Source organism: Pinus tabuliformis, chromosome 9 (genome assembly GCF_031772625.1).
Source record: "Pinus tabuliformis cultivar Carrire ecotype Pingquan chromosome 9, CPIR1, whole genome shotgun sequence".
NCBI lineage: Eukaryota > Viridiplantae > Streptophyta > Pinopsida > Pinales > Pinaceae > Pinus > Pinus tabuliformis.
In genome coordinates this window covers 1,939,087,152-1,939,113,100 of record NC_142307.1, presented here as the reverse complement: position 1 = coordinate 1,939,113,100, position 25,949 = coordinate 1,939,087,152, and the positions used below count along the sequence as shown (strand labels likewise).

The following is a 25,949-nucleotide window of genomic DNA, read 5'->3' as shown; positions in this document are numbered from 1 at the left end:
ATGAGCCTCCATGTGTGTCATCCTTCCTTCGAAGTTGTCCAACCTCACCCAAAGTCGATTCTACCCTTCCCAGAGAGAAACCAACCTGTCCATCATGTGCCATTGATTGTGCTAGAGGTTATTCATGAATGTGATGATCTCGTTACAGTCTTCATGTCTGTGTCAAGCTAGTTAATCCACCACTGTTGACATCTGGCGAAGTTGAGCTTCTAAGACGTCAAAGGGAGAAGGAAAATTGACATGTCCCAATGAGTTTCCGTACTGCTGCTCAATCTCCCCCCCCGTCCAACTTCTCTATTTGATGACAACCTCCTCGACCACATGGACTAGCACCATGACCGACCCACCCTCTCTGATGCAGCAGAGTGCCCTTGTTGACCCCCTGATACCGCTCACGTGAAACATTTAGTCCAAGACCCCTTCTTTCACGATGATTAATCTACCAAGACTCCCAACGCATCCAAAATCTTGCTCCAGCTTGACCACCACACCCCACACTATCGTCCATTTGGCAAAGTCTTCAATGATGACTCTACCGCCACCTATTAGATCCCAATCAACCTCAATCCTAAGCATGACCAACACTCCCGCAAAGATGCCACCTTTCCACACTTCTATAGGCTCCTCCTTCTCAATAAGAGACGTGCAGACCCCGCCCCAAATGAAGAAAATCCCCAACCTTCTAGCCCCTCTCCACACAGGACCCCCAAAGACAGATAAAAACAAGAAAGAAAAGTAGGATACACATAGAGGTTCCCACTACCCCTTGAATTCACTTTGGCTAAACCCCAACAGTCTGCAAACGCCACTACAAAAACCCCACAAAACAATACCCCAGTTAAAGTGAAAATTAGACAGGGATCAGGTACCTACAGCACCAAGTGAAAATACAAATTGCACCCCAAGTAGTTTTTGAGTGCCTTAAATGTTTTTCCACCACCCTTTCCACTCACAACCACGAGCACCCAACTCACATCAGCTTCTGTGTAGAACACTAGACTAGACCCTTCAAAACAACCAAATAGGGACCCCAAGGCAACTGATCGGTAAAAAGTCCCTTAAGAGCTCCTAACCACACAAATTGAAAGAGACTTTTGCATGAAATTACAAAACGCCATGACTCCGAGTCCCAAACGACTATCCCTTGCACCACCCATAGAGCCCAAAAGACACCATCCTTCCCACTAGCATAACAAAATGTTGTAGTCCACAAGCTAAGAGCAAGTGGGCTGGACTGAGAGCCACCCAACTTGTTTGTAGAATTTCCTTGCACCACAAGTGTATCCCTCATTTTCCAAAACCCACAAACCTTCCCTACTACAATGCCAGTGGTATTTAAGAGCAAGTGGGCTGGACTGAGTGCCAAGTGAGGCGCCCACAACACGCTTGAATAACATTAATGTCGCATGGGAGGGGAGGTGTAGGCCATCTCTAGAGCCACCAAACCAGCGTCTACCACCCCCATCTAGCATGATTAAAAACATTTTTATAATAAAACTTATATTTATTTTAGCTTCAGGGACGAGTTTAGTTGGTTGAGTTTTCGTTGTTAAAACACTTTTACTATTAAAAAATTATAATTTAATTCTCTTAACACTATCGAGGTTAGACTTTATAATTGATCCATCAAGAAATTATCCTTTTAAATAAATTTAATTGATACAATATTTTATGAACGTAATAGTCACCAATCTCCAAAAATTATAAACTACATTAAAAAGCATTTATTTATTTTTAATTTAAAATTAACACACATATATATATATATCACAATTTCATCCACATATATATAACTTGATATGGCATTCTTTTTAAATTGATAATCCTCCAAATAAGTTAAAAAAAAAAAAACCTAAACACCATCCCAATTCATTTCTTATCCATTTATATCATGCTTACACACTCATCGAATTATATACATGCATCTTAGTTGAGATGTCACACAAAGCCAACATCATGACACAAGTTTGTTTGTGTGTGCCATTTTAAACACGTGGTGCCCATGGTGTGGCACATTTAGACCCACATTAAGACACATCTATGGTGTTATCATAACAAGTCAAAGCAACCATCTAAATTGCATGTGTTATGGTGTTAGCATAACAAGTCAAAGCAGCCATCTAAATTGCATGTGATCATTAAGAACTGGAATTAATTTTTTAATTCCCTTGCCCCTTGTCCCTTTGTAGATGATGTGACTTTATGTAACAATATAATTTTTAATAAATAATAGTGATTTTTTGTATAGTTTATTGAGTATAATATGTACCTATTATAATAAAATTAATTAATAGAAAACAACGTACTCTTATTTTCCTAACCACTTAACCATAATCTCATCAACCCAATCATTACTTTATAAGGTATTTTTCCATACTTTGAACAAGACTTCAAAAGAGTCCAAGGAATATATGTAATTATAATGACGAGTGTGCTTACGAGTACATAAATAATGCACCACTTCAATACATTACTTTTAGCCTTAACTTAAGGGGTGGTCAGTAAAAATTATTTAAAAAATGTGAAAGTCCAAGGGGCAGAACCCATTGAATTACTAGAATGATCTATGGTCATTGTCCCCATGGTGGTCACTGTGCCCATGGCGTGTAAGGAAAGCTTTTCCTATATTTAATATACAAACAAATTGCCTATTTCCACATTTGTTAATAGTCCAGCAATGTCAATAAACAATGATTTTATATTCACATTGACATTATACATTACCAAACATATATCCATATTAAGAAATACCCGGATCTTGTATTCACATTGAAACCATATATTACCTAAATTTAGACTTAAATAAATTACATATTACCAAATTTATATTTAATTAAACAATACCCCTATAGTGTGATCTTGGGTTCATATTGAGATCATATATAGTGTAACCTTATGTTCATATTGAAATCCCATATTAATTTAAATTAAGGTAAATTATATATGGTCAAATTAATATTTTATTAAAAAAATTATGTCGTAATTTTGTATTTATATTAAAATGATATATTATTTAAATTTAAATAAATAATATATTGTTAAGTGAGAAAATATATCATAATTTAGTTATCAAATCAAGGAAAACCACACCACTTGGAATAATTGGTTGGTGGTCTGTAGGGTCTTGGGTTGTTAAGGCCTAGTCTAATTTATAGATGAAATCTAATTTTTCCTTGGAATCTCGTAAAACAATTTCAAAAAAGAATGTGATTTTTTGAATCTGGTAAAACAATTTCAAGAAAGAATGTGATTTTTTGTTGTTTAAAATATATTTTTGATATCACTTTGTAAAACCTCTAGGGCACTCGAATTTTACATATTAAACAACTTAAACTTGTAAATGAAATAGACTTTTTCATGGGAATCATGTAAAACAATTTCAAGAAAGAATATGATTTTTTGTTATTTAAAATGCATTTTTAAATACATAAATAAATTCAATAACTTAAAAATATCTCTATATTATAATTTATATTAAAAATTAAAACAAAATAATATATTCCTAAATATAAATAAATTACATTTTACCTCTGTTACACAAGATTCCTCCCTAGAGTTGGAAAACCGCTCCAATGGTTCCCGCACTCCCATGAGCTTTGGAACTGTATGAGAACGTTCCCTTTTTAGGGGGAGCACTCCCGTGAGCTTTGGAACTATATGAGAACGTTCCTTTTTAGGGGGAGCTGCAATGGGACCTGAGGAAAGTTTCGAGAGCTTTGAAGACTGTTTTTTTGGAGTTTCCGCGTTCTCTGGGGTTGGGGAATACAAAGACTGTAGAGAAATATGTTGAACTGCCCACAAAACCTGAGCCTATGTTGGGGAATACAAAGACTGTAGAGAAATATGTTGATCTGCCCACAAAACCTGAGCCTATGTTGAAACCTTCACAGGAAGAAAGACCAAAGACATCCTTAACGCAAATATCTTTAATTGAGAAACTGGAGCAATCTCTAGGGGTTATGGGTTAAGGAAGCGTGTGACACCTCGATGTAAGTGTGATATCTGGGATGTCATGTTGATGAGTATTTCTTTTGTTGTTTATGTATATATATAGTAGAAGATTGTGTGTGCATATTGTATTTGGCAGTGAATGCTTAAACATTAGAGTTGCTTTACTTTTTCTCTTAAGAATAATTAAAGAAACATATGTAAAACTGTTACTTTGTATTTTTAAACTAGATTGTTTCAAAGATTGGTCAAACTGGTAATGAACTTACATTTTAATATTTTAGATATATAAAAGGGAGAGAGACACCCAAATAATATAATTATATATAAAATAATATATATATTTATTATTTTTATATTTAAATTGATTTTAATATTTGAATATTTTGATATATATATATATAAATTATATAATTAAAAAATATATATATTTTATATTTTTATATTTTTAATTTATTTATTATATAATATTATAGCTCCGAAATAATTTTTGAAAAAAATTCTTGCTATTCCGGACACTCGTACCCAAATTCCCAACCCTGTACTCAAGTTCCCCAAATTCCCAACCCCGTACTCAAGTTCCCAACATTCCCACGTTCTAAAAACTCATACAACATAACATTTTACCCCACCTACACCAAAACCAAAAATACCTCTACATAAGAAATACTTCTGCATTGTGATTTTGTATTCGCATTAAAACTATATATTATAAAACCTAAAGCTAAATAAATCACACAATACCAAACCTACACATAAACCTAAAAAAAACCTATACTATGATTTTTTATTCACATTAAAGCTGCACGTTACTTGGACCTAAACTTAAATAAATCATATATTGCCTTTAAACAAAAGACCTTGTGTTCACATTACACATATAAAAGATTCTTTTAGACTTTGCAAAGATCTTTAGAGGATGTGGGGTTGGATTATCATAAAGAAAGTTAAATTTCTTATCCACAACTTAAAGGGTGTGGGTAAATAGAGTTGCCTTTGAATAATTCTTCCTATTTTTTAAAATGCGTAAACACAACACTAATAAAAAAAACAAAAATAGTAATATATTTTGTTTGACTAAAATTATTAATATAAAATAAATTTTTGTTATTATAATGAACTAAATGTATCGTATTAAATAAATAATATTTAATTAATATTATTTATCATTTGATTATTTTTTAGATTATGTTTTTTTTAAACACATATTTTTTTTAAGAAACGTTGTCTTTTTTAATATGAAATAAATGCGTGCACATTGTTTTCAAGTAAATGTTGTTATTTTAAAAAGTCAATATTTTTTTCCTCATAGGGTGAAATTTGACTTGTAGTTTTTATTTGTATTTTTAATGATATGGTATGGTTTTCTTAGTTTTATTTGTATTTTTAATGATATAGTATGGTTCTTAGTTTTCATTTGCATTTTTAATGATGTACTATGGTTTTACTCTTGAATAGATGACGACGTTTTTCTTGTGATTTTGAAATGACATTTAAATTTTGGACTGGATACGCAGTGAATAGATGGTCAATATACTTGGGAAAAATGGTCAATATATTTGGTTTGGTTTCCTACTTGGCACGTTGAAATCATCTATAGATAATGCACTGATCAATCTAATATTTTTCTCATTAATGAAAGACACCACCAAACAACTAAAAAAAAGGGGTTGGTAATTTTTAATTAAATTTAAGTGTATATATATATAAAATGTTAATTCAATTTTTTTTTTTTTTTAAATATAGACACTTTATATTTCATTCCAATTTTTTTACAAAGGTGACTAGCAAAAACTGCCATATACTCTAAGAATTAACAAAGACCCATTATAGGCTCTTTCCCATTCCCCAACACCATAAGCAATTGAGGAACCCTATTACATAGATCGAAGAGACCATAGAGCAAAATGCTCATCCCTACCGGGAAACTCCCGAATGAACTACAAATTAATTCCCAAGACAAAACCTGGGATTTTCCTTCTTCCCTTTTCTCCAACGTACATCGAACCAAGTTTGGACGTCAACCCACCTTGCTGCAGGAGACGTAGTAGTCGCCTTGCCTTTATACAATTCCAATGCCATGGAATCATCCTTAGTATTCAAATCCTTGTCATTGTCAGAAAGGTCTGAATCATGAGTTCGTTTTTGTATACTTATTGCAACCACAATCATGGCTAAATCACTATCTTGCTCTGTCCTTGATTGGATCGCCCCTGCTGTGGAGTGAGACATAATCCTTGGGGGCAATGACATTCCAAACACTCTGTCTAAGTGTTGCGACTTATCATTTCCTTAACCAACTGATTCCTTAGAACCAAGTCCTTCCTTTGGATCTCTCCAACCTCAACTCAAACTCTTGGGCAATGAGGAGACAACGTATTTCAGAAAAGGACATACAGTTTGAAGGTGCCCAGCCTGTTGGAAATTCCTACATCGGAATGTTGTGTTTTCATAGTCCAAGGGCTGAGAAAACACATGACCCCTCCAATGAAGCTCTATTTTATCGGGCAAACCTTTATGAAGATCAACCTCAACGCATATGCGGACATAAGTAAAAATTCCTTGAGATAACCTTTCCCCATCAATTTTAATAAATCGCCCAAGTAAGTTTCCCACCCGTTCTAACAACTTCGGATGGGTAAAGTGGATGGGGAAGTTCGACAACCTTACCCAAGCTGGAGTAGACATTTCCGACATAGTGAGAGGATTAAAGCTTGGGAACCACTGCTTCACTGAGAGACCTGCGCAACCCCAAAACCATGGAACTTGGTCAAGGATTCATTGCATTTCCTAGAGATGTTTGAAGATGACCACAAAAAAAGACCTTTTGAACAAAATATTATCTCCAAATTCTGTGTCCAATTTTTATAGACCCAGTCTCTAAGGGCATTTGATGATGGCCAAAATCCGTTGAACCAACATATGATTTCCTTCTCTTGGAATTTCGCCACCTTAAAACTAGTATCATCATCGGTCACTTCAAGGCATGGCATGTTCTTGGAATGTTCCACCACAAAGCCTGGGGCAAAAAGATCCTTGGTAGGCAGAGAGCTGAAGCCGAGTTGAAGGACATCTTTAAAAGATAAGGATTTAGATTTAGGAGCAGAAGGAGTCCCCTCGCCCCTGACTCCCTGTTTGAGCCCATAAACGAGGATAATAATAACATCATTTTAAATGTCGCATTCTTGAAGATCTTGTGACAAATTTAAAAGCTTCCCTTTGAAAAGAAGACATATCACACCTAAAGGGATTCCAATCCTACTATGAATTCGAGCTACAAGGGAGGAGACAACATCATGCTCCCTGACGCTCAAGCATAGCGACCTTCTAGCCAATGTTTAAAAAAAATCAAGAAATAAACAAGTTTTGCAAACGTGGAATCCTACATGTATGGAAAACTGCATGACTTAGACTAAAATCTAGTTGAGAAGTAATGAAAAACACATTGTTGGCAAACCCGATCAACACCTGAAAAGTTTGGCCAAACATTTCATCAAACACTTGACAACCATACTTCCCAGCAAAGTGTTTCATACTCACGAACATTTCCTCAATGTCATTGTGACTATCTAGAGACAAACCACCTGAAAACACAACATCGATGTTCAATTTCTAGTTTAAATTTAGAGCTTCTGTATCTCAAGTCATAAGATGGACCGATGGTTGTCCATGGAGTTGCAGAGGAAGCTTAGCAACGATAAACAGAGGTCCACCATCGAGCTTGGACAACACTATTAACATGTTGGGTGTCGCTTGCCTCTATGCGAGAACATCACCATTAGAAACATGTTCCTTCATCACCATAGTTAAGAAAACCATATCTTTATCTTTCTCAATAAAATGTTAATTCAAATATTGACATAAATATTATTTTTAATTTTAAAAAATTCATTTATAATAATTTTCAAATAAAAAAATATTAGAAAAAATAGACCAATAACAAAGATAAAGGTAAATAGCTTTTAATGAAAATGAGTATTACATTCTCTTTCATGAAAATAAAACAAAAAACATCATTCTAGTCATATCAATCTAGAGAGTCCACTTAAATTGTCTCTAAATTCTTTACTTCTTCCTCAATCTAGATATGTAATCTTTTGGCTAACAAAAACACTTTGTTATTTCGTTTTTTAATTTGTAATATAGAGAAGAATATCCTATTTAGCTTCACTTCTCTCCACCAACACCTTTACCATAATTGTCTTTACTTGCCAATAAAAATCAATTATTTGAAGATATATGTTATAATGACCACTACTAGTACAAATGTTTTTTCCCATCTCCTCATACTAGAGAAAATGTCTTTCCACCATAGCTTTTGTTTCCACATTGTTGATTTCATTCCTCGGTATTCGTGGCATGTGCTCGCCATTGATAACTACCAAATTATATGCATTTTGTTGAGTCCATGTGTGAGATTGACCCCAATGCCCATGACGACCATGATAGCCCTGATTTTTTCCCAGATGGGGCATGATGGAAGATAAACACAGAACGAGAGTGAAGTAGTGATACAACTAGTGAGGAAGGAGCCACAAAGAAGTTAAATACAGACTAAACCTCCATGGATACAGATACATAACATTTAGAGGAGTTTGGCAAAGACCTCTCACCTATTGAAAAAGGGGGGAGTAGAGACTAAGGTGACATGATGATGTGCACAAACTAGAGAAAGCAATGATGAAGTCAAAACAAAGAAATTACCCAAATCATGCAATAAATACCAACATACCCATAGTGTGTAAGACATGGATGGGTGAGCCAAGGCATCAAATTTCTTTAAACAACCAAGACCAACAACCGCGTAAATGAGAAAGGTTGTGAGGGCAACCTGAAATGATGAGATGATTTGCGAGGAAACAACAATCACAAATGCATTAAACCTTACATTGTCCTTGTTAAACCCTAAATGTGTTGCATGCTATAGGTGATGTGGTCTAGTGCCACTTGTGTAGGCCTAGGTGTATGTGTAGAGGATTAGGTTGAACTTATCATTGCCAATAGCTAAGTGGGTAGCATCCCATCCTAAGAGTGTTATAAGTACTTTTACTTTTGTGTCATGAAACAATTTTTTGATTATTAGGTAATTTTATAAAAATAAATTTGTGTAAATGGTTTTAAAATATTTAAAATAAACGTTTCACTCATTATAAAAATCAAACTATATTTTAGCCTTTCCAATTTAATAATATAATTTCAGATAAAATTATAGTTTTTTGTTATTTAAAATACATTAATGAATTCAAAATTAAAAAAAATTCTAAAACAAACAAATTTAAAAATGGTTCAAACCAAATAAATGATAAAAAACATATTCAAATATAAAACATTTACACAACTCATACTCAGTGGAAAGTAGAGTAATAACATAATCAATTATAAATAGAGTAATAACAATGGTGACTCCGAATGAGATGAATTTTTTGTTTTTAAATCATTTTCTACCTTTTTCAAAATATTTGGTCTATCTCAAAATATATTGAATATATTTTTATGAGTTCAAATTTTAGCATTTTATTATGTAAATAATATTTATCATCACTTTTACTACTTAATTTCATTTTATAAAATATTTAAATAAATGTTAAATGAAAATATTAAGTTAAATGTTTATTTATTTATTTATTTTTTTATATCATTTTTTTTTTTTTTGGGTTTTTAGTGATTTCGATGGTTTTTATGGTTGTGAACTATGGGTCAGCAATACATTCTTTATGCTTGCCATGGTTGCCAACAATACATTAGACATGCAGTGGAAACAAATTGAGAAAATTAAGCGTTTGATTATACACAAATTCAAAATTAAAAGTGCAGTACATTATGCTATCTTGTTAAGTGAGAGAGAGGCTGGTCCTATTGAAGCAATTGTTATGGTGTGAGTCATATGGTATTTACAAAAATTGAGCAAATGAAAGAGGGTAGATGGCCTAAGGTTGTCTTTGATGACATATTGTGCAACACAAAGAAAAAAGACTTGATGCAACAAAATAACAAATGATTTTGTAAATGGGGTATTTGCTTGAATGTTCCATAAACAACAAAGAGATAAAAACTTTTGTTATGGATAAGTTCCATAAGCATACTTGGGATAAAGAGCTAGGAAGAAAGAAAATGTACTATATTAAAGTGTTTAATCCCGCTCATAGTCATCAACCAAAAGCATACATAGAGGCTAATATCTCTTGGAGAACCAAAATTCTTATTCCTTAGTTAATGACTAATTCTCATAAACTCTGTTGTGAAACACGACGCTAGGAAATGCCAAAAGAAGTGTGGGAGGAAAGAGTGTGTTTAATCCACTCATAGTCATCAACCAAAAGTATACATAGAGACCAATATCTCTTAGAGAACCAAAATTCGTATTCCTCAATTAATGACTAATTCTCATAAACTCGCTGGAAAAGGCCAAAAGAAGTGTGGGAGGAAAGAGTATGCTTTAGAAAAACATTTCATTTTAGAATGTGAGGCCTTCAAAGACACTAGGGAAAGTGTTGAAATGTGACAGCGAATTATGTAATCATGAGTAAAATCTTTATTAATTAGTTTTGTAAGTTAGTAACGAGATTTATACCGAACGATTATGTAACATAGGAGAGACTCACATGAAACTGGTGAATGCCCGAGAGAAAATGTATTATTGAGAATCATTCTTGATTAATAAAGATCCAATCCCTTGCTCCGTTGTTTCCTTGATAACCTGTCAAGGTTTTACCACGTAAAATCATCTTGTGTAAATGTGTGATTTCATTAAGTTCAAAAGAAAGTTACGTAGATATGCTAACAACTAGCTCTTGGGATAATTTATTTAGAGACGCTGGGAGCATTTATGGTGAGGCTTCACAACCTAATGCATCACGTAGATAAAGAAGCAATCTGTCTCGTAAGCTATCTTTAGATGAAGAAACATATGTCCTAAGCTATCTTTAGATAAAAAAACATCTGTCTTATAAAACTATATTTAACTCCATTTCTTTTTTTCTTTCTTTTATTTTGTAATTTTTAAATTAACATTTTAATGTTAAATACCTAAATATTTTTAATTAAAATTAATGGCATGTTTTTTTAAGGTGTACTTTCCTCACCGCTAGTTTGAATTATGAGAAAACCGCTACTTTGAATTATGATAGATTTTCTCAGTGTAAATATAAATAAAAAAAATAAAAATTACTTATTTTTAAGCTAATAAATTGACTAACAGATCTCCGCGGCAACACGTGACAGCCGAGTAAAAATACCCTAAAGGGAAAGTAGGTACGAAGATCCAACGAAGGTTCACTGGCGGCTTAACCTGATGCATTACCCATGGTTAAGAGTGACTTAAGGACTCTGAGTTGAGAGTTGACTCTCCCATAAATCACTTCCAACCGGGAAGAATTTTGTTTACTTGTGTATGGTAGCTCGAAGACCTATCACAGAGGCCGCAGGGTGGTCGCACCAGGGGCTCAGGTATGCAAAATCTTTTGGTTTTGCACAGATTCTAGCTGGAGTTGGTTGTCCGTGCTCTGTAAATTGTATCGATAGCCTTTGTGTGTAGATTGGGCTTCGCTGTTTTGCTTTTTCTGAGCCCAGTTTGAGGGAGAAAAACTCTAAATTTGACTTCTTTAATGTATTTTATTTCAGTTCTTTCCTTTTTAGTGCATGCGTTTTTTATCTTTTATTTGAGCATATGGGTTATGCTTGAATTCAATTTTCGATTGGGACTGCGCATGGAGGGGTTAGTTCAGTAAGTAGGGTTTGAGAAGCTTTGAAACGTTTGAATTCCTTGCTTGTCAGCGATTAAACATATATGGATTTCATGTAAATTGTTTCTTGAATTCAAACTAAGATCTTGTAAATATATTGTATTTCTGTTGTTTGTATTGTCGGTTTGAAGAAAGTTTTGGTAGGTCATATGGAGCGAAAGTACTTTAATATGATTGGTTTTGTTTGGGGATTTGGCGTAATTGGACTATGGTAGGCCTAAGACTTCACAGACAGGGTAGAACGGCAGCCTTAGGTGTTCAGTTCTGCGAAATTTTGTAGTTCTGTTCAGGTTTTAGCCGCATTTGGTTAGCTGCGCTCTGTAAATTGCATGGATCGGCGCTCTATTTATTTGGTTGTGTTTTTTTTTTACCCCTTTCCTGAGCTCAACTTGAGGGAGGAAAACTCTAAAAATTATTCGAGGTTTTGATTTCATTTCATTTTGCCTTTTTGTTATTAAGGGATTTTCTAGTACACCGGGTTTTTACCCGAGCATCTGGGTTATTTTTGAATTTAACTTTTGATTGGGACTGTTTATGTAGGTTAGTTCAGCAAGTAGGATCTGAGTAGCTCTGAAATGTTTGGATTCTTACGTTTTTGTGATTAAGCTTATTAGGTTCGCTCTTGAATTGATTCAGATCATGTAAATATGGTTGGATTGGATGTAGTAAAGTTCCGATTTTGGCTGGGCGGGATTGAAAAAAATTGTGGTGGTTTTATTTATTATTATTATTATTTTTTAATTGAAAGTATTTTGATATAATTTAGATTGGGAGGATTTTGTAGTGCTTTTTTGCTTTGTTAGACGGAAACCATTCCTGAGAGGTGGGAAACTCGTTCCAATGGTTCCTGCGCTCTCGGGAAATTTGGAACCGGCACTCCCGAGAATTTAACTTTGGAACCCTCGCTCCCGGACTCTCGGGAACTTTGGAACCAGCGCTCCGAAGAACTTAACTTTGGAACCCCCACTCCTGGGAACTTAACTTTGGAACCCACGCTTTCGGGAACTTTGGAACTGTATGGGAACGTTTTTTTTTTTCAGCGGGCGCTGCAATGGGAGCTTGGGAAAGTTCCGGGAGCTTTGAAATTTTCTTTTTTTGGAGTTCCCGCATTCCCTGGGGTTGGGGAATACAAAGGCTGTAGAGAAATATGCTGAACTACCCACAAAACATGAGCCTAAGTTGAAACCTGCACAGGAAGAAAGGCCAAAGACATCCTTAACAAAGATATCCTTAATTGAGAAATTGGAGAAATCTCTTAATGGGTTAAAGAAATGTGTGGCACCTCGTTGTAAGGTCCATATCTGGGATGTCATGCTGATAAGTATTTCTTTTGTTGTTTATGTATATATATGGCAGAAATTGTGTGTGCATATTGTATGTGGCAGTCAATGCTTAAACATTAGAGTTTTTTTAACTTTTTCTCTTAAGAATAACTAGAAAAACATATGTAAAATTGTGCCTTTGTATTTTAAAGGCAGATTGTTTCAAAGACTCGTCATGTGTCATAATGAGCTTAACATTTTAATATTTTATTTATATATTTAAATTGATTTTAATATTTGAATATTTTGATTCAATATTAATTTTTATTATTATATAAATTATATAAATAAAAAAATATTTTATATTTTTATATTTTTAATTATATAATATTACCGCTTCCTGTAAAATTGTGCCTTTGTATTTTTAAGTCAGATTGTTTCAAAGACTCGTCATGTGTCATAATGAATTTAACATTTTAATACTTTATATATATAAAAAGGTGAGACTCAGGGAGAGACAAACAAAAAATATATTTATATAAAAGAGAGATAAATATATATATATATATATTTTTATATTTTTAATTATATAATATTACCGCTTCCAATTAGCCGTTTTTTGTAAATTTTGAGGAAATCTTTAGTCATTCCCGACACATGTACCCAAGTTCTCAAAGTTCTCACTTTCCAGAAACTCATGCAACATAACTTTTTTGATAAATAGCTACCTAAGGTTTTAATTCAGATATTAGCGTACCTAACGTTTTAATTCAGATATTAGCGAGATTGGGCGAGATTGGGTAAATGCACTGGGTCGATTAAATGTATTGGATTTACGGCTTTTGCATGGGCTTGGGATAAAAACTGTAGTTCTTGTTTTTAGTTTGAATTTCTGTCAAATGATATGGTTTCGTTTAGGCATATATTGTATATATGAAAGTTGGTACGAATTCAGATTCTGAGGGAGATGTAAATATACTGGATTTACTGTATTGGAATTTTGTTTTTTTGCACAGGTTTGGATAAAGGTGTACTGGGTGTCATTTTAAAGGTTCTTTTCAATGTGATTTGGGTTTTGAATGTTTTGTTTGAGCATATATTTTATATGAGTTAAATTAATGGTTGAATTCAGAATTTTAGCTGCATCTTATACACATACTGGTTTGAATTTAATGGAATTGCCATTTTTTTACGTGGGGGTTTGGAAAAATTTGTGCTGGGTGTTTTTAATTTCAAGTTTTTTCATATGGTTTGGGTTTCTCAGGCAGCTTGATTGAGCATATACTTTGTATGAATCATGATGGAATTCAGGTGTTGATCTGGCTCATGTAAATATGCTGGACTGAATATATTGTAATTGTTATTTTTGCATGGGATTGGGATAAAGCTGTGCCAGATGTTTTAAATTCAAAGTTTTTTCATCTGATTTGGGTTTTGAGGGTTCTGTTTGAGCATATGTGTTATACAAATTGATTTTTAAATTCAGATTTTAAGCAGGATCATGTGTATACATTGAGCCAAATGTATTGGAATTGTGATTTTTTACGTGGGAATTTGGATAAATCTTTGCTGGGTGTTTTTAATTCAAAGTTTTTTCATATGATTTGGGTTCTGAGGATTTTTTTGGGGCTTTTGGCAGGGAGCTTCATAGGGTGGTATCTTCACAGGACGGAGCATCTCAGCCCTTTTGCTCCCATGTCAAGGAAACATATAAAGGGCGGCAGAGGATTTCCACTCGTTGAACATTGCTGCTTATTGTGTCGACGGACACAGTGGTGTATACACCAGAGTTCATTGAAGGATTTCACTTGATATATTTTTACCTTTTAAAAGTTCACCTGATTCAGAAGACATTCTGTGGAATCTTAGTGGATGTTGGAGGAGTTATTTTTTTGGCCAGAATCTTGTTTATTATAAATTTTTGCAAGGTTTTGTTTGGCTTATCAAGCAAACCAATTGAGGGTTTAAATTTTCAGAATTGGATTGTCTACTTGGTCAACATTTGCATACAGTAACGTGGTTTCACAGATTTTGGACATTTGGATAGGTGTAGAAGAGTGCTTTTGTGATCAACGTTAGCAGAGTTGTGGGATTGTACGGGACAGTGCAGAGTATATACACTATCTTGTACAGCTTCTGTAAATATGGTTCGGACTAAAAAGGAGCGAGTTTCTTTACCGCCCGGTTTTCGCTTCCACCCAACGGATGAGGAGCTTATTCTATATTATCTGAAGAGAAAAGTGTGTAATAGACCACTGAAGCTTGATGCAATAGCGGAGGTTGATGTATACAAGTGTGAGCCTTGGGATCTCCCCGGTAAAATTTTCAACGATTAATAGTGAACATGGAGTAATATCTCTGCATGGAATAGCTTCGACTTGGTTCTTTATATATATATATTTATATTCCAGCTTGCAAAATCCATTTTTGAAAGTTTTTTGATTGCTTAGTATTTGTGGTTTGTCATAAATGATTGGCTGCCATTATCTGTTGGTTGAATATTTTCATTTAATGTCATCCCTCAGAGTATTTATGGAATAGTCCTAGAAAATGATAAAAACATGAAATTTGCATTTAAATTTGAAAGAAAATTTCTTTGACTGATCAGTGATTTTGAGATTTCTGTCATTATTGTGTTTTTCTGTTTTACTTAGTAGTGGAAAATCTTCAATCATGTCGGTTGCCTTTATGTATTAGCTGCACAGTAATTTATTGGGGTTGCTTGGAATATTGATTTAGTGATAGAAAACAAGAAAAGAGTTTTCCATAATTTAATTTTAAATTGCATATGGAGGTAGATGAATTATTTACTAGATTTTTGTGCAATTGGCTTTTTCCGAGATGGCATGGTGCCGCAATTTTGTCTATATGACCTAATCGAGTTGTCTATCAATATCATATTTTTGGGTTTATTGGAATTTGGGATCCACAACTGTCTTTAAGGGCTCACTGTTTAGATTCAGTTTGATGCCTACATCTACTTAATCTCCATACCATGTTTACAGGCCATGTGACATGATTATTCTGTATTGGTAGTTTGACAATAAATTAGCAAGTGTGTCAGAATGAGCTTTGTAACCCTTTCAAGGTGTGAAGCAATGCATCCTTAGGAGTACCTTGGTAAAGTGATCACATTTTTTAGATTCACTTTGATAGCTACCTCTGTTTGAATTCCAAATAGTTCTGTAACAAGGTCTGAGTCCTAACCCTGGGTTTATACTGCCCATGTGAAATATGAGTATTCTGTATTGGTAGTTTTACAATAAATTAGAACCTATGAGGAATGTATTCAAGGATGAGTTCGAGTTCGTGTGGTCATTTCGGCAGTCATTTGCCTTTTAGTGTACATTCCTATGGAACCCAATGATTGTCTACCAAAAGAGATCATCCGACGTCCATACTTCAAGAAAAACACTTTGACATATGTTTTGAATTTGCAGCATTTGTTCTTTTACCTGATCTCCATGCTTCAAGAAAGCACGGTAGGCACGTTGTTTGAATTTGTAATCTTTTCTGCTACCTAATCCCGTGTAATTCATCGGTGTTCAAGCTCATTGCCAATTTACTTAGTTATGTTGTTAATTCAATCCCTTTTTAGTACTTTTTCCACTGTAATCTGATTGTGACAAATGATCTGTGAGGGAAGTTGGTGCAGTGTCACAAATTTTTGCGATGTAACACAATCAGCTTACTTGATTTGTATGTACATATGTATGCTATTGACATAATCAAATAATGTATAACTTAGACTATTTCAGGTTGTATTTGATTCTTATTCATGTATTTTAAACTGATACTGAGATTCTATAGGGATATTTAGATCTTGGAATTTTCAATTCGTATTACCTCGTTTACTGATATTTGCTCTTTGGTTGCAGAAAAATCTCGTTTACAGAGCCGGGACTTAGAATGGTATTTTTTTAGTGCTAAAGACAGAAAATATCCTAATGGATCTCGAACAAATCGAGCGACTAGAGTAGGTTACTGGAAAGCCACTGGTAGGGATCGAACTATTGAATCCGACGGACGGACAGTAGGTATGAAGAAGACTTTAATATTCTACACCGGGCGTGCTCCTTCTGGTATACGGACCAATTGGGTTATGCATGAGTACAGGTTTGAAGATAAACAACTGAGACATTCCGATGTTGTTCAGGTAATAATAATTGTAAAGTCAGATGGACTTCTGTCTGCTTAGGTATATTTGCAAGAACTTGCTTACCAACACTATGTTGTTTGATTTTTACCTAATACACGCATATGTTGATACACATGGGCGTGTGCAAGTGTGCATCAGATAGATGGTTAGATAACTTACTTTTTGATTGCTTTTGTTTTCCTCCAGGACTCCTATGTAATCCTCAAACTATATGAGAAGAGTGGCGCTGGTCCGAAAAATGGGGAGCAACACGGGGCTCCATTTAGAGAAGAAGATTGGAGTGAAAATACCAATGAGGATGTTTTGACATTGCCAACAGTAACAGATGCTTCTCCACTTGCTATACAACTTTCAGGTGGCAACTTAGATGAAAACAGTGAGGATATATCTTCCAAGCAAGACCCAGTTGTGGAGGATTCTTTTGTTCCAGATCAATTGCCTCTCTTTCCAGATGAACTACTTGTTCCTTCAGGAAACTCATTATTTCCTGATGATGATGACTTGTTGAATGAATTATTGTTCGAATGCCTTTCTGGTCCAGAGAACAGTAGTATGCTGCAGCTGCATCAGTTTAATGATGTCCAGGTAAATTAAGCCGTATGGCGAACATATGACGTGGATTAATAGTTTCTCTCATAACTAGAGTTAATGCCATTTTCTGAGCTTAAGATAAGTTTATCCGTGCAACTGCGTCTTTCATAAGAATTCCATTGAGTCAAATGAACTTCCAAGATCAGTTCCATCCTTGTGTGTCTTTCGTAGTTACTCTCTTGAGTCAAATTGAATTCCAATGAGACCTTTTTCGTATCATTTTCTTTAAAGCACCTCACAATCTCCTTCAAGAATTTCACTAGCGGTTACTGTAAGTTCATCTATCTCGCAATACGGAGTAGGAAAATTAACCTAAGTATATCTATTTTAATGTCCGTGCATTCTATAGGTGGCAAGGTCTTGTTTTAGTCAGTACAATACATTATATATTCTTCTGGTTCTTGAGAAAGTTTGCGCTTGGGCTTTTGAGTGCATTGTAGTGGACAGGTTATAGACAGCTTTACACCTGCGTTTTCTTTTTGTTGTTTGACTTTATAGTTGGTGGAGTAAGTCGTCCCTGTATTATGAAACACAGTTCATGGATTTTAGATTTTCTCTTTGCTTATTATATACTGTATGATACTAAAACATAAGACCGTAAGTTTTTGTAGCTGTTCATTACTAAGCAGACTTTTGTTTTTGGATCTCCATGTGCAGAAGCAGGATGACATTATTCCCAGTGAAAGTTCAAGGTGCACCATAATGCACAAGGAAGGAACAGAAATTTTGTCTGAACAGGATGACATTAGCTTTCTCTTTGATGAACAACATGCGAGGGCGAATATTTCTCAGGGTGATGGCAGTATGGAAAACAAAGAGCAGATGATAGATTGTTTCCTACAAGATATTCAAACACCATCCTCTTCTCATTTAGCAGGCGATTTCCTAGAACTCAATGATCTCACAAGCGAGCTGGAGGGAAATACTTCTGGTCTAGGAAGTTTTAATGAGCTCGATGAGTTTTTTGATGCCTCAGATAATATGCATGGTTTCTCTGATGCTTCAATGATGTTGAATGGAATGTGCAACCCAGTAGAGGGCATTACCATGGGCTATGCTGAAAATTATCGGTACGGTGTGTTTCCTGAGGTAAGCCCCCTACATGATTTGGTAGCAGAAGTGGGCCATTCATGAGAATTGCCTTCATCGGCTGCATCTTTTGGTTTATCGGGATCTGTCAAATTATTCTTCAATTGGTGATGAGAATAATCGAAATCATTATGCTGCTGTGGTTCCATAGCTTGATTTTGTAGGTTCAAGCTTGATTATGCCTGAAAACTCTGCAGATTTTGCAGTTAGGAAATTTGTGCATATCCTTATTATTTGCTGTTCTTTTCGAGTGTTATCCTCCTTACTGAATGTGGTATTGCCCAACAGGCATCTAATGTTTATGTAGAGCCAAATTTGGCACAAGTAGGAGATAATTTAGCATCTCAGCTTTGCACAGAAGGGCAAATGATGGATATAAATAGTAACTTCTTTGCTTCTGGGGAAGTAAATGATACTGGGCTTTTGGCACCTCCTATAGGTATGTTGAAAAATATGCTCGACATTAACATGTGTGTATGTTATACAATTCAATGCTCTATCCATATACAAATGATTTAGGACGATGCTTGCTTGTGAGAACACAATGTGGTTAATTGCTTTGCTTTTTTTAGTATCTTATCTTCGTGACTGGTTCATTGTATAGGTGGTTCTGAGTACACTACAATAGCACAACATATGAATGCTGCATTGCTGGGGCAGCAGGACAATAATGAATCCACCCCAGGCTCACTATCAAGATTTATGAATATACTGGGATCCATTGATTCACTCCCTGCATCAGCTGCTGAATATCCTTCGAAAAAGGGGTCTTTGAGTAAACAGCCAAGCTTTGGTTCGATACATGTTAGAGCTGCAAATGCTCATCTTACTGCTGTAACAGTGGCCTGCACATGCTCTAATAATCTGGAACACAAAAAGGGGGATGCCTGCACATGCTCTAATAATATGGAACACAAAAAGGGGGATGCAACTGGGTCTTGCACTTGCTCGTCTGATGTATCTTATGGAATAATGAAAGGTTCATTTTTGGCTAATAGCTCTGTAATCAGTCCTGTTGACCTAAAATCAAACATCTCTAAACCTTCAGAAAAACCAGCAGTCAGGAACACAAGGGGGTTCGTTTTTGTGTTCTTCTTAGGAGCCATATCAGCTCTGGTGTGGCTTTTGATGCTTGGAGCTACTATCAAGTTTGGCGGGTGCATCTTCAAGTTATTATTATCGTAGTATAAGCTCCTTTTGGCTCAACAAACATGTTATTTGGTATTGCAAAATTTTATCTATAAGTAATTATTTGGCAGTACAAAACTGCATATTACTGTTTAACTGAAGAATCTGGACTCCTTATTCTTTTGGATATAAACAATTCAAAAGAGAATCTGGGTATGGAATTTTATTTGCATTGTAAACTCTTCATATGACAAGTTTTGCAAACCTTAACTGAGAGTTTATTCTCAATATATTTTGGATTGCAGAGATCAAGATAATTTTGTCTGAATCCGCGGCCTTTAAAGCAGGGGAACGTACATTGAAATGTCATTCTAATACTGTAGGAGACTTGGAAGGGCAAACTTAGTTGTTCAGATGATTTGGTCTGCCTAACAAACTTTCATACAGTTGTAGTATGATGTCTCATGTTTCTCATTTATGTTCTCCTTTCACTGATATAATTCTTTTTGTTTTCTTTGTGCAAGTTACAAGGAATGTTTTCAGATTTAATGGCATTTGAAATCTATACAGAATATTTGTTTTTAACTTCTGCTCTTTTATTTTATTTTATTTTATGTCCGGTTACCCCTACCTTTACCCAATTTCAAGATCTACGGGATTCTGGCAAGAATAGACAACAAAAGGCAGGCGAGACTACAGGTTAATAGTGATTGGCTTCAACGCTGTGCTTTATCATCACAGTGCCATACTGTACTACCACATCAAGACATTTCATTCTCTTCGTCATACTGTTTCAAGTTCTTGGTATTAAAAGCTTTTACAAAAACACAGTAGTTTTGTCTGTTTTTATCTAGAATATAAAGCAGTTTGGTATTGTCCATATTGTTTTCTTAATTCTGCAGCAGCCTTAGCTTGAATTATCAAAATTCAGTGTGTTAGATTCAGAGCAAATCATGCTGTAATCACACTGTGTCTACTCGCCTTTGCATGAAATATTCAGTGATAAATTGGTAAGATAAATAGTTCGATTTTTTTATTTTTTTAAACAGGGACAGCATTTTATATTAATATTTACGAACTTACAGAGCGATCCCGGCCATACCGGTAGGGTTCGCAGCTCTGCTGGAAATATTTTCGGAAGGAACTTCTTAAATGGGACCTATAGATTGTTTTGTATTATCGCCATACTGTTTATGTTAATATTGACGAACGAACTTGGCTATCCGGGCCATACCGGTAGGGTTCGCAGCAACACGATTCTGCTTGAGGTATTTTCGGAAGGGAAAATTTCATATATAGGTCTCATTGTTTTTGTTTCATCGTTATAATGTTTATGGTTACTATTTTATTCCCAAGAGCAGACTAATGTGCGAACAGAATTTAGAAACGGAAGAGAAATATATGATTGATAACCTTATTCTATCGAAACTGCATAAAATAGCTAAGCATATTTCATTGTGTCACTGTAAATTTCATTTATGTCATCTATTTCGATTCATACCATTTAATAACTTGTGAATCCATTAGGTTATTGTTGCGTCGAGAGGTACTCTACAACCTAGTGCATGAGGGAGATGTAATGTAATGTTACATTAAAAGCCTGTTAATATATTGTATATGCAAGACATGAGGGAGATGTTGTCATGTAATATTACATTATATATATATATATATATATATATATGTATGTATGTGTGCGTAACATTATTAAAAAAAATAATTAATAGTGTTAGTTTAAAAATCAATGTCAGCTGTTTTTAAATACTTGAATTTTCACTTTTATATGTAAACTTTATATAATGAGATAAAGTAAGTTAAAAAAAATTACTTCTTAGTATGAGGAATAATGTAATTTCTTCATTGAGCTGATATCTAATGTCTATAGTATGTTAGAAATGTGTAACTTAAAGTAAATATAATGTTAACATTTTGACTAGGTTAAAATAAAATCAAAATATTGTAGAGATGTGTAACTTAATGCAAAGTAAACATTGTAACTTCGTGAAAAAAAATTACAATAACAAAAAATATCTATAAAAATTAAATAATAAAAAAATAAAAATGACTCATGGTATTCGCCCATGGTTTTAAAAATCCATGGTATTCACTCATGGAATTTCTCTAGAATATAATCTATTTAAGGGGCATTAAACTAGCCTAGATTCATGTTAGTTAGATGTTATATTTAGATGCATAATTAATTGTAGAAAATGATGGCGTTGAATCCATGTAGCCTATAAAGGTAAAACTTTCTTGTAAAGGTAAATTTTTTTATGTATATGTTGACAATGGGCATTTGTTTGCAGACGTGTGGAAATATTAGGAAAAATGTAATTATTACATTTTATCTATTATTTTTGCCTACTTTCATTCACTTCTTACTAAGTTATATTAGATAACCTTCGATTTGGGTGTGATCGGAAAGGAGATCCCTTGGAGGATCCATGATATGTGTGAAAGACAAGAGGATAGGGTTGGTGGGCGGACCACCTAAGGACCCCACATGGGCGACATTAAGGACCGAGAGAGAATGGCAACATGTGTCAGTGGCCTTGGGAAGGCAAATGGTAACACAAGGTGTTATATGAGGGAGAAAGGTGGTGAGGGACAGTGGAGTATGCATGCAAGGTCTGAGGAGGAACTTGCTTGCAGGAGATGAGACTGGTAGCAGGTGGGAGCAACTTGCGTGCGGAAGGGGGATTGTTGCCACCAACAAGAAGAAGCCACCAACGTTTTGGAGGGAAACCTGTATGTACTTCAAGCTTGCCTTAGTCTTGATATGGAGTCAATGTTGCAAGAATGGAGGTTGGTCTGACAAATAATGGTGGTGATTTTGCATGTCCGCTTAGGTCGAATGGAGAAACAAATTCAAGCTTGCCTTAGTCTTGATATGGAGTCAATGTTGCAAGAATGGAGGTTGGTCTGACAAAGAATGGTGGTGATTTTGCATGTCCGCTTAGGTCGAATGGAGAAACAAATTCAAAGCCTGCTGTAGAACAAAATGCCTGTGTCGAGTGCTAAGGACTCGGCTCCCATTGAATCATCAGATCACTGAACGAAGATAAGATAAGAAGTAATGCAATTTTGTTTGTTACTACAATGATTTGGTTTACTTTGATAGCAGAATGTTTAAACATAGGACCAGACTCCCATTGAATCATCAGATGACTGAAGGAAGATAAGATAAGAAGTAATGCAATTTTGTTTGTTACTACAATGATTTGGTTGGATAGCATTTACTTTGATAGCAGAATGTATAGAGTAGATACAATAACTTATTTAGCATGGAAGGATGTACTCAAACTGTTTGCCAACAGGGTTGGTTTCCTTCGGGGAGGTTGAGGCCACCAGAAATATATAGAAAAAGAAAGAAAGTATTGCCAAGGTTACAAAAAAAAGTTATATTGGATAAAATATAATACTATAATATTACATTTTACCCAATATTTCCTCTCAACAGGTCCACTTCTTTATATTTGCAATTTAAAAGTAAACAAACTCAACTATAAAATTAGGAGTGAGGGGAAATATTGAGTAGAATGTAATATTTAGCACGGGGTGTGACATGAAATATTAGGTAAAATTTAATAATATTACATTTTAATTAGTATTTCCCCCACCCTTGGCCACTATTTATTAGGTGGGGGTGGTTATAAATATTGGGTACCATATAATATTGTAAAATTATATTTTATGTAATATTTTCCCTCACCCTTTCACTTTTTGCGCAGAGAGTCTTTCTACAACCCCATATACGGCACATGTGTAGATGTAATGTAATTCTGCTCTACAACCCCATATACGGCACATGTGTAGATGTAATGTAATTAAACATTTTTAATGTCGGCTCAATTGTAATCAATATATAATGGAAGGTGGAGAGAGAGGGAAGAAGAGACACATACAAATACAGACATAGAAGTTAGATTTAGAAATTCATGAATATTTTGGATTTTCACTAAAATAACTACATTGATTTCAATGTAGTTGTTGATTTTTAATCTCATTTGATCACATGCACTATATGCATTTAGAAATTCATGAATATTTTGGATTTTCACTAAAATAACTATATTGATTTCAATGTAGTTGTTGATTTTTAATCTCATTTGATCACATGCACTATATGCATTGACTTCAATATAGACGTGGATTTATAATATTAAGTAATACCTTACAGTGGATGCATTGATTTCAATGTCGATGTTGATTTCTACTCATATTTGATTGCTTGCATTACATGCATTGGTTTCAGTGTAGATATTCATTTCTAATCCTATTTGATTGCTTGCACTAGATGCATTGATTTTAGTATAGATGTTGATTTCTAATCCTATTTTATTGTTTGCACTAGATGCATTTATTTGTGTAGATATTGATTTGATGCAACTAGATGTATGACTTACATTAATTTCAAAGTAATTAGCTTAATAGTGCCTCCTCCATCTATATCTCTATCTCTCATTGTCTTTTCTTCTCCGTCTCTCTATCTCACCCCCTAAATGCACACACTATCTCTCCATATCTATCTATCTATCTCTCTCTTCCCCTTCTCTCTCTAACATTTCTTTCTCCATATCTATATCTCTTCCTCCTTGTCTTACAATGATTCAACCATAAATACATTACTTGAATTTTCATCATAAATAAAATGTTTGAAAATGGAAAAACTAATACGTGTGACAATAGGAACACTAGAAGAAAATAGTATCAGATCACAATGTAGATTGTTTGTAATTGACTATATTCTTATTTTTCACATTTTCTATCAATCAAAATTGTTACATTGACACTCTGCACTCAAAATTTGTATTCCATCATTTTTTATCTCTCTCATCTCGCAAATTTTAAATTAAATTTACCAAATTAATCTTAACATATTTAGCATATTTAAAATGATCACAATAATTAGATGTTCAACAAATTTTGTATGAACGCATGAATGAAACCAGCCTAGATCCATCTTAACACTGGATCTATCAAGCGCCGAGAGGGATCAAAGATCTCGAGGTGCAAACCTTTCCTCAAGTTTTGCACCCACCCAATTCACTTTTTGATTTTATAGAGTTTACTTTTATATATACATATGTAACCCTCCCTCTCTTTGCCTCTTCCTCCATAACTATCTATCTCTTCCTCTTCCTTTCCCTCTCTATCTCTTGCCCCCCGTCTCTCTCTACACCTTTCTAACAATAATACAAAACTTAAAAGAATCATGCAATATCTTTCCTCTATCATTGTTAATCACTATGCTGATGGATCCTTGGTTAAGATGCATCTATAGATAGATAGATAGATATGGGGGGAGAGGCAAAGAGAGGGAGGGAGAAATACTTTTAATCCTATAAAAATGAAATAATAAAATAAAAATAAAAAATAACCCTATAAAAATTAAATAATAAAAAAATTAAAAATGACTCATGGTATTGACCCATGGTTTTAATAATCCATGGTATTGACTCATGGAATTGCTTTGGAATATAATCTATTTAAGGGGGCATTAAACTAGCTTAGATTCATGTTAGTTTGATGTTATATTTAGATACATGATTAGTTGTAGAAAATGATGGCATTGAATCCATGTAGCTTATAAAGGTAAAACTTTTTTATGGATATGTTGACATTGGGCATTTGTTTGCAGAGTTGGGGTAATATTAGGAAAAATATAATTATTATATTTTATCTAATATTTTTGCCTACCTCCATCCACTTTTTACCAAGTTATATTGGATAAAATATAATACTATAATATTATATTTTACACAATATTTCCCTTCAACGGGTCCACTTCTTATTGTAATTTTTCTTTATATTTCCCCTCAAGCAAACAGTTATGAGGATTCGAATACCGCACAAAATAAATCTTCATTTAACAACAAAGCACATCTCCTACACCAAACTGCTTCTTCGACTATCTTCAAAAGGACAAACACAATAGATCACGAAGCTAAGACATCAATGTCCCAAGAACTAGAAGAGCTGAAGGAGATGCAAGATAAAGAAAGTTGGTAGATCACGAAGCTAAGACAC

At 34.3% G+C, this 25,949-nt stretch overlaps 1 protein-coding gene across 1 annotated transcript; it reads left to right on the top strand.

The window, feature by feature from the left end:
• The first annotated feature begins 11,239 nt into the window (after positions 1–11,239).
• LOC149156722 (NAC domain-containing protein 16-like) lies at positions 11,240–20,209 on the top strand. The gene is made up of 7 exons (XM_089438460.1): positions 11,240–11,394; positions 14,592–15,268; positions 16,831–17,108; positions 17,298–17,696; positions 18,360–18,791; positions 19,080–19,230; positions 19,396–20,209. The coding sequence occupies exons 2-7, from the start codon at positions 15,097–15,099 to the stop codon at positions 19,974–19,976; spliced, it is 2,013 nt and encodes a 670-aa protein (XP_089294586.1). The 5' UTR covers positions 11,240–11,394; positions 14,592–15,096; the 3' UTR covers positions 19,977–20,209.
• The last annotated feature ends 5,740 nt before the right edge of the window (positions 20,210–25,949 follow it).

What these genes read in the sequence shown, in the direction of transcription:
- LOC149156722 (XM_089438460.1), top strand. Translation starts at nt 15,097, where the DNA reads ATGGTTCGGACTAAAAAGGAGCGAGTTTCTTTACCGCCCGGTTTTCGC. An exon ending in TGAGCCTTGGGATCTCCCCG is followed by an intron (nt 15,269 to 16,830) that starts GTAAAATTTTCA and finishes CTTTGGTTGCAG; the next exon opens with AAAAATCTCGTTTACAGAGC. An exon ending in GACATTCCGATGTTGTTCAG is followed by an intron (nt 17,109 to 17,297) that starts GTAATAATAATT and finishes GTTTTCCTCCAG; the next exon opens with GACTCCTATGTAATCCTCAA.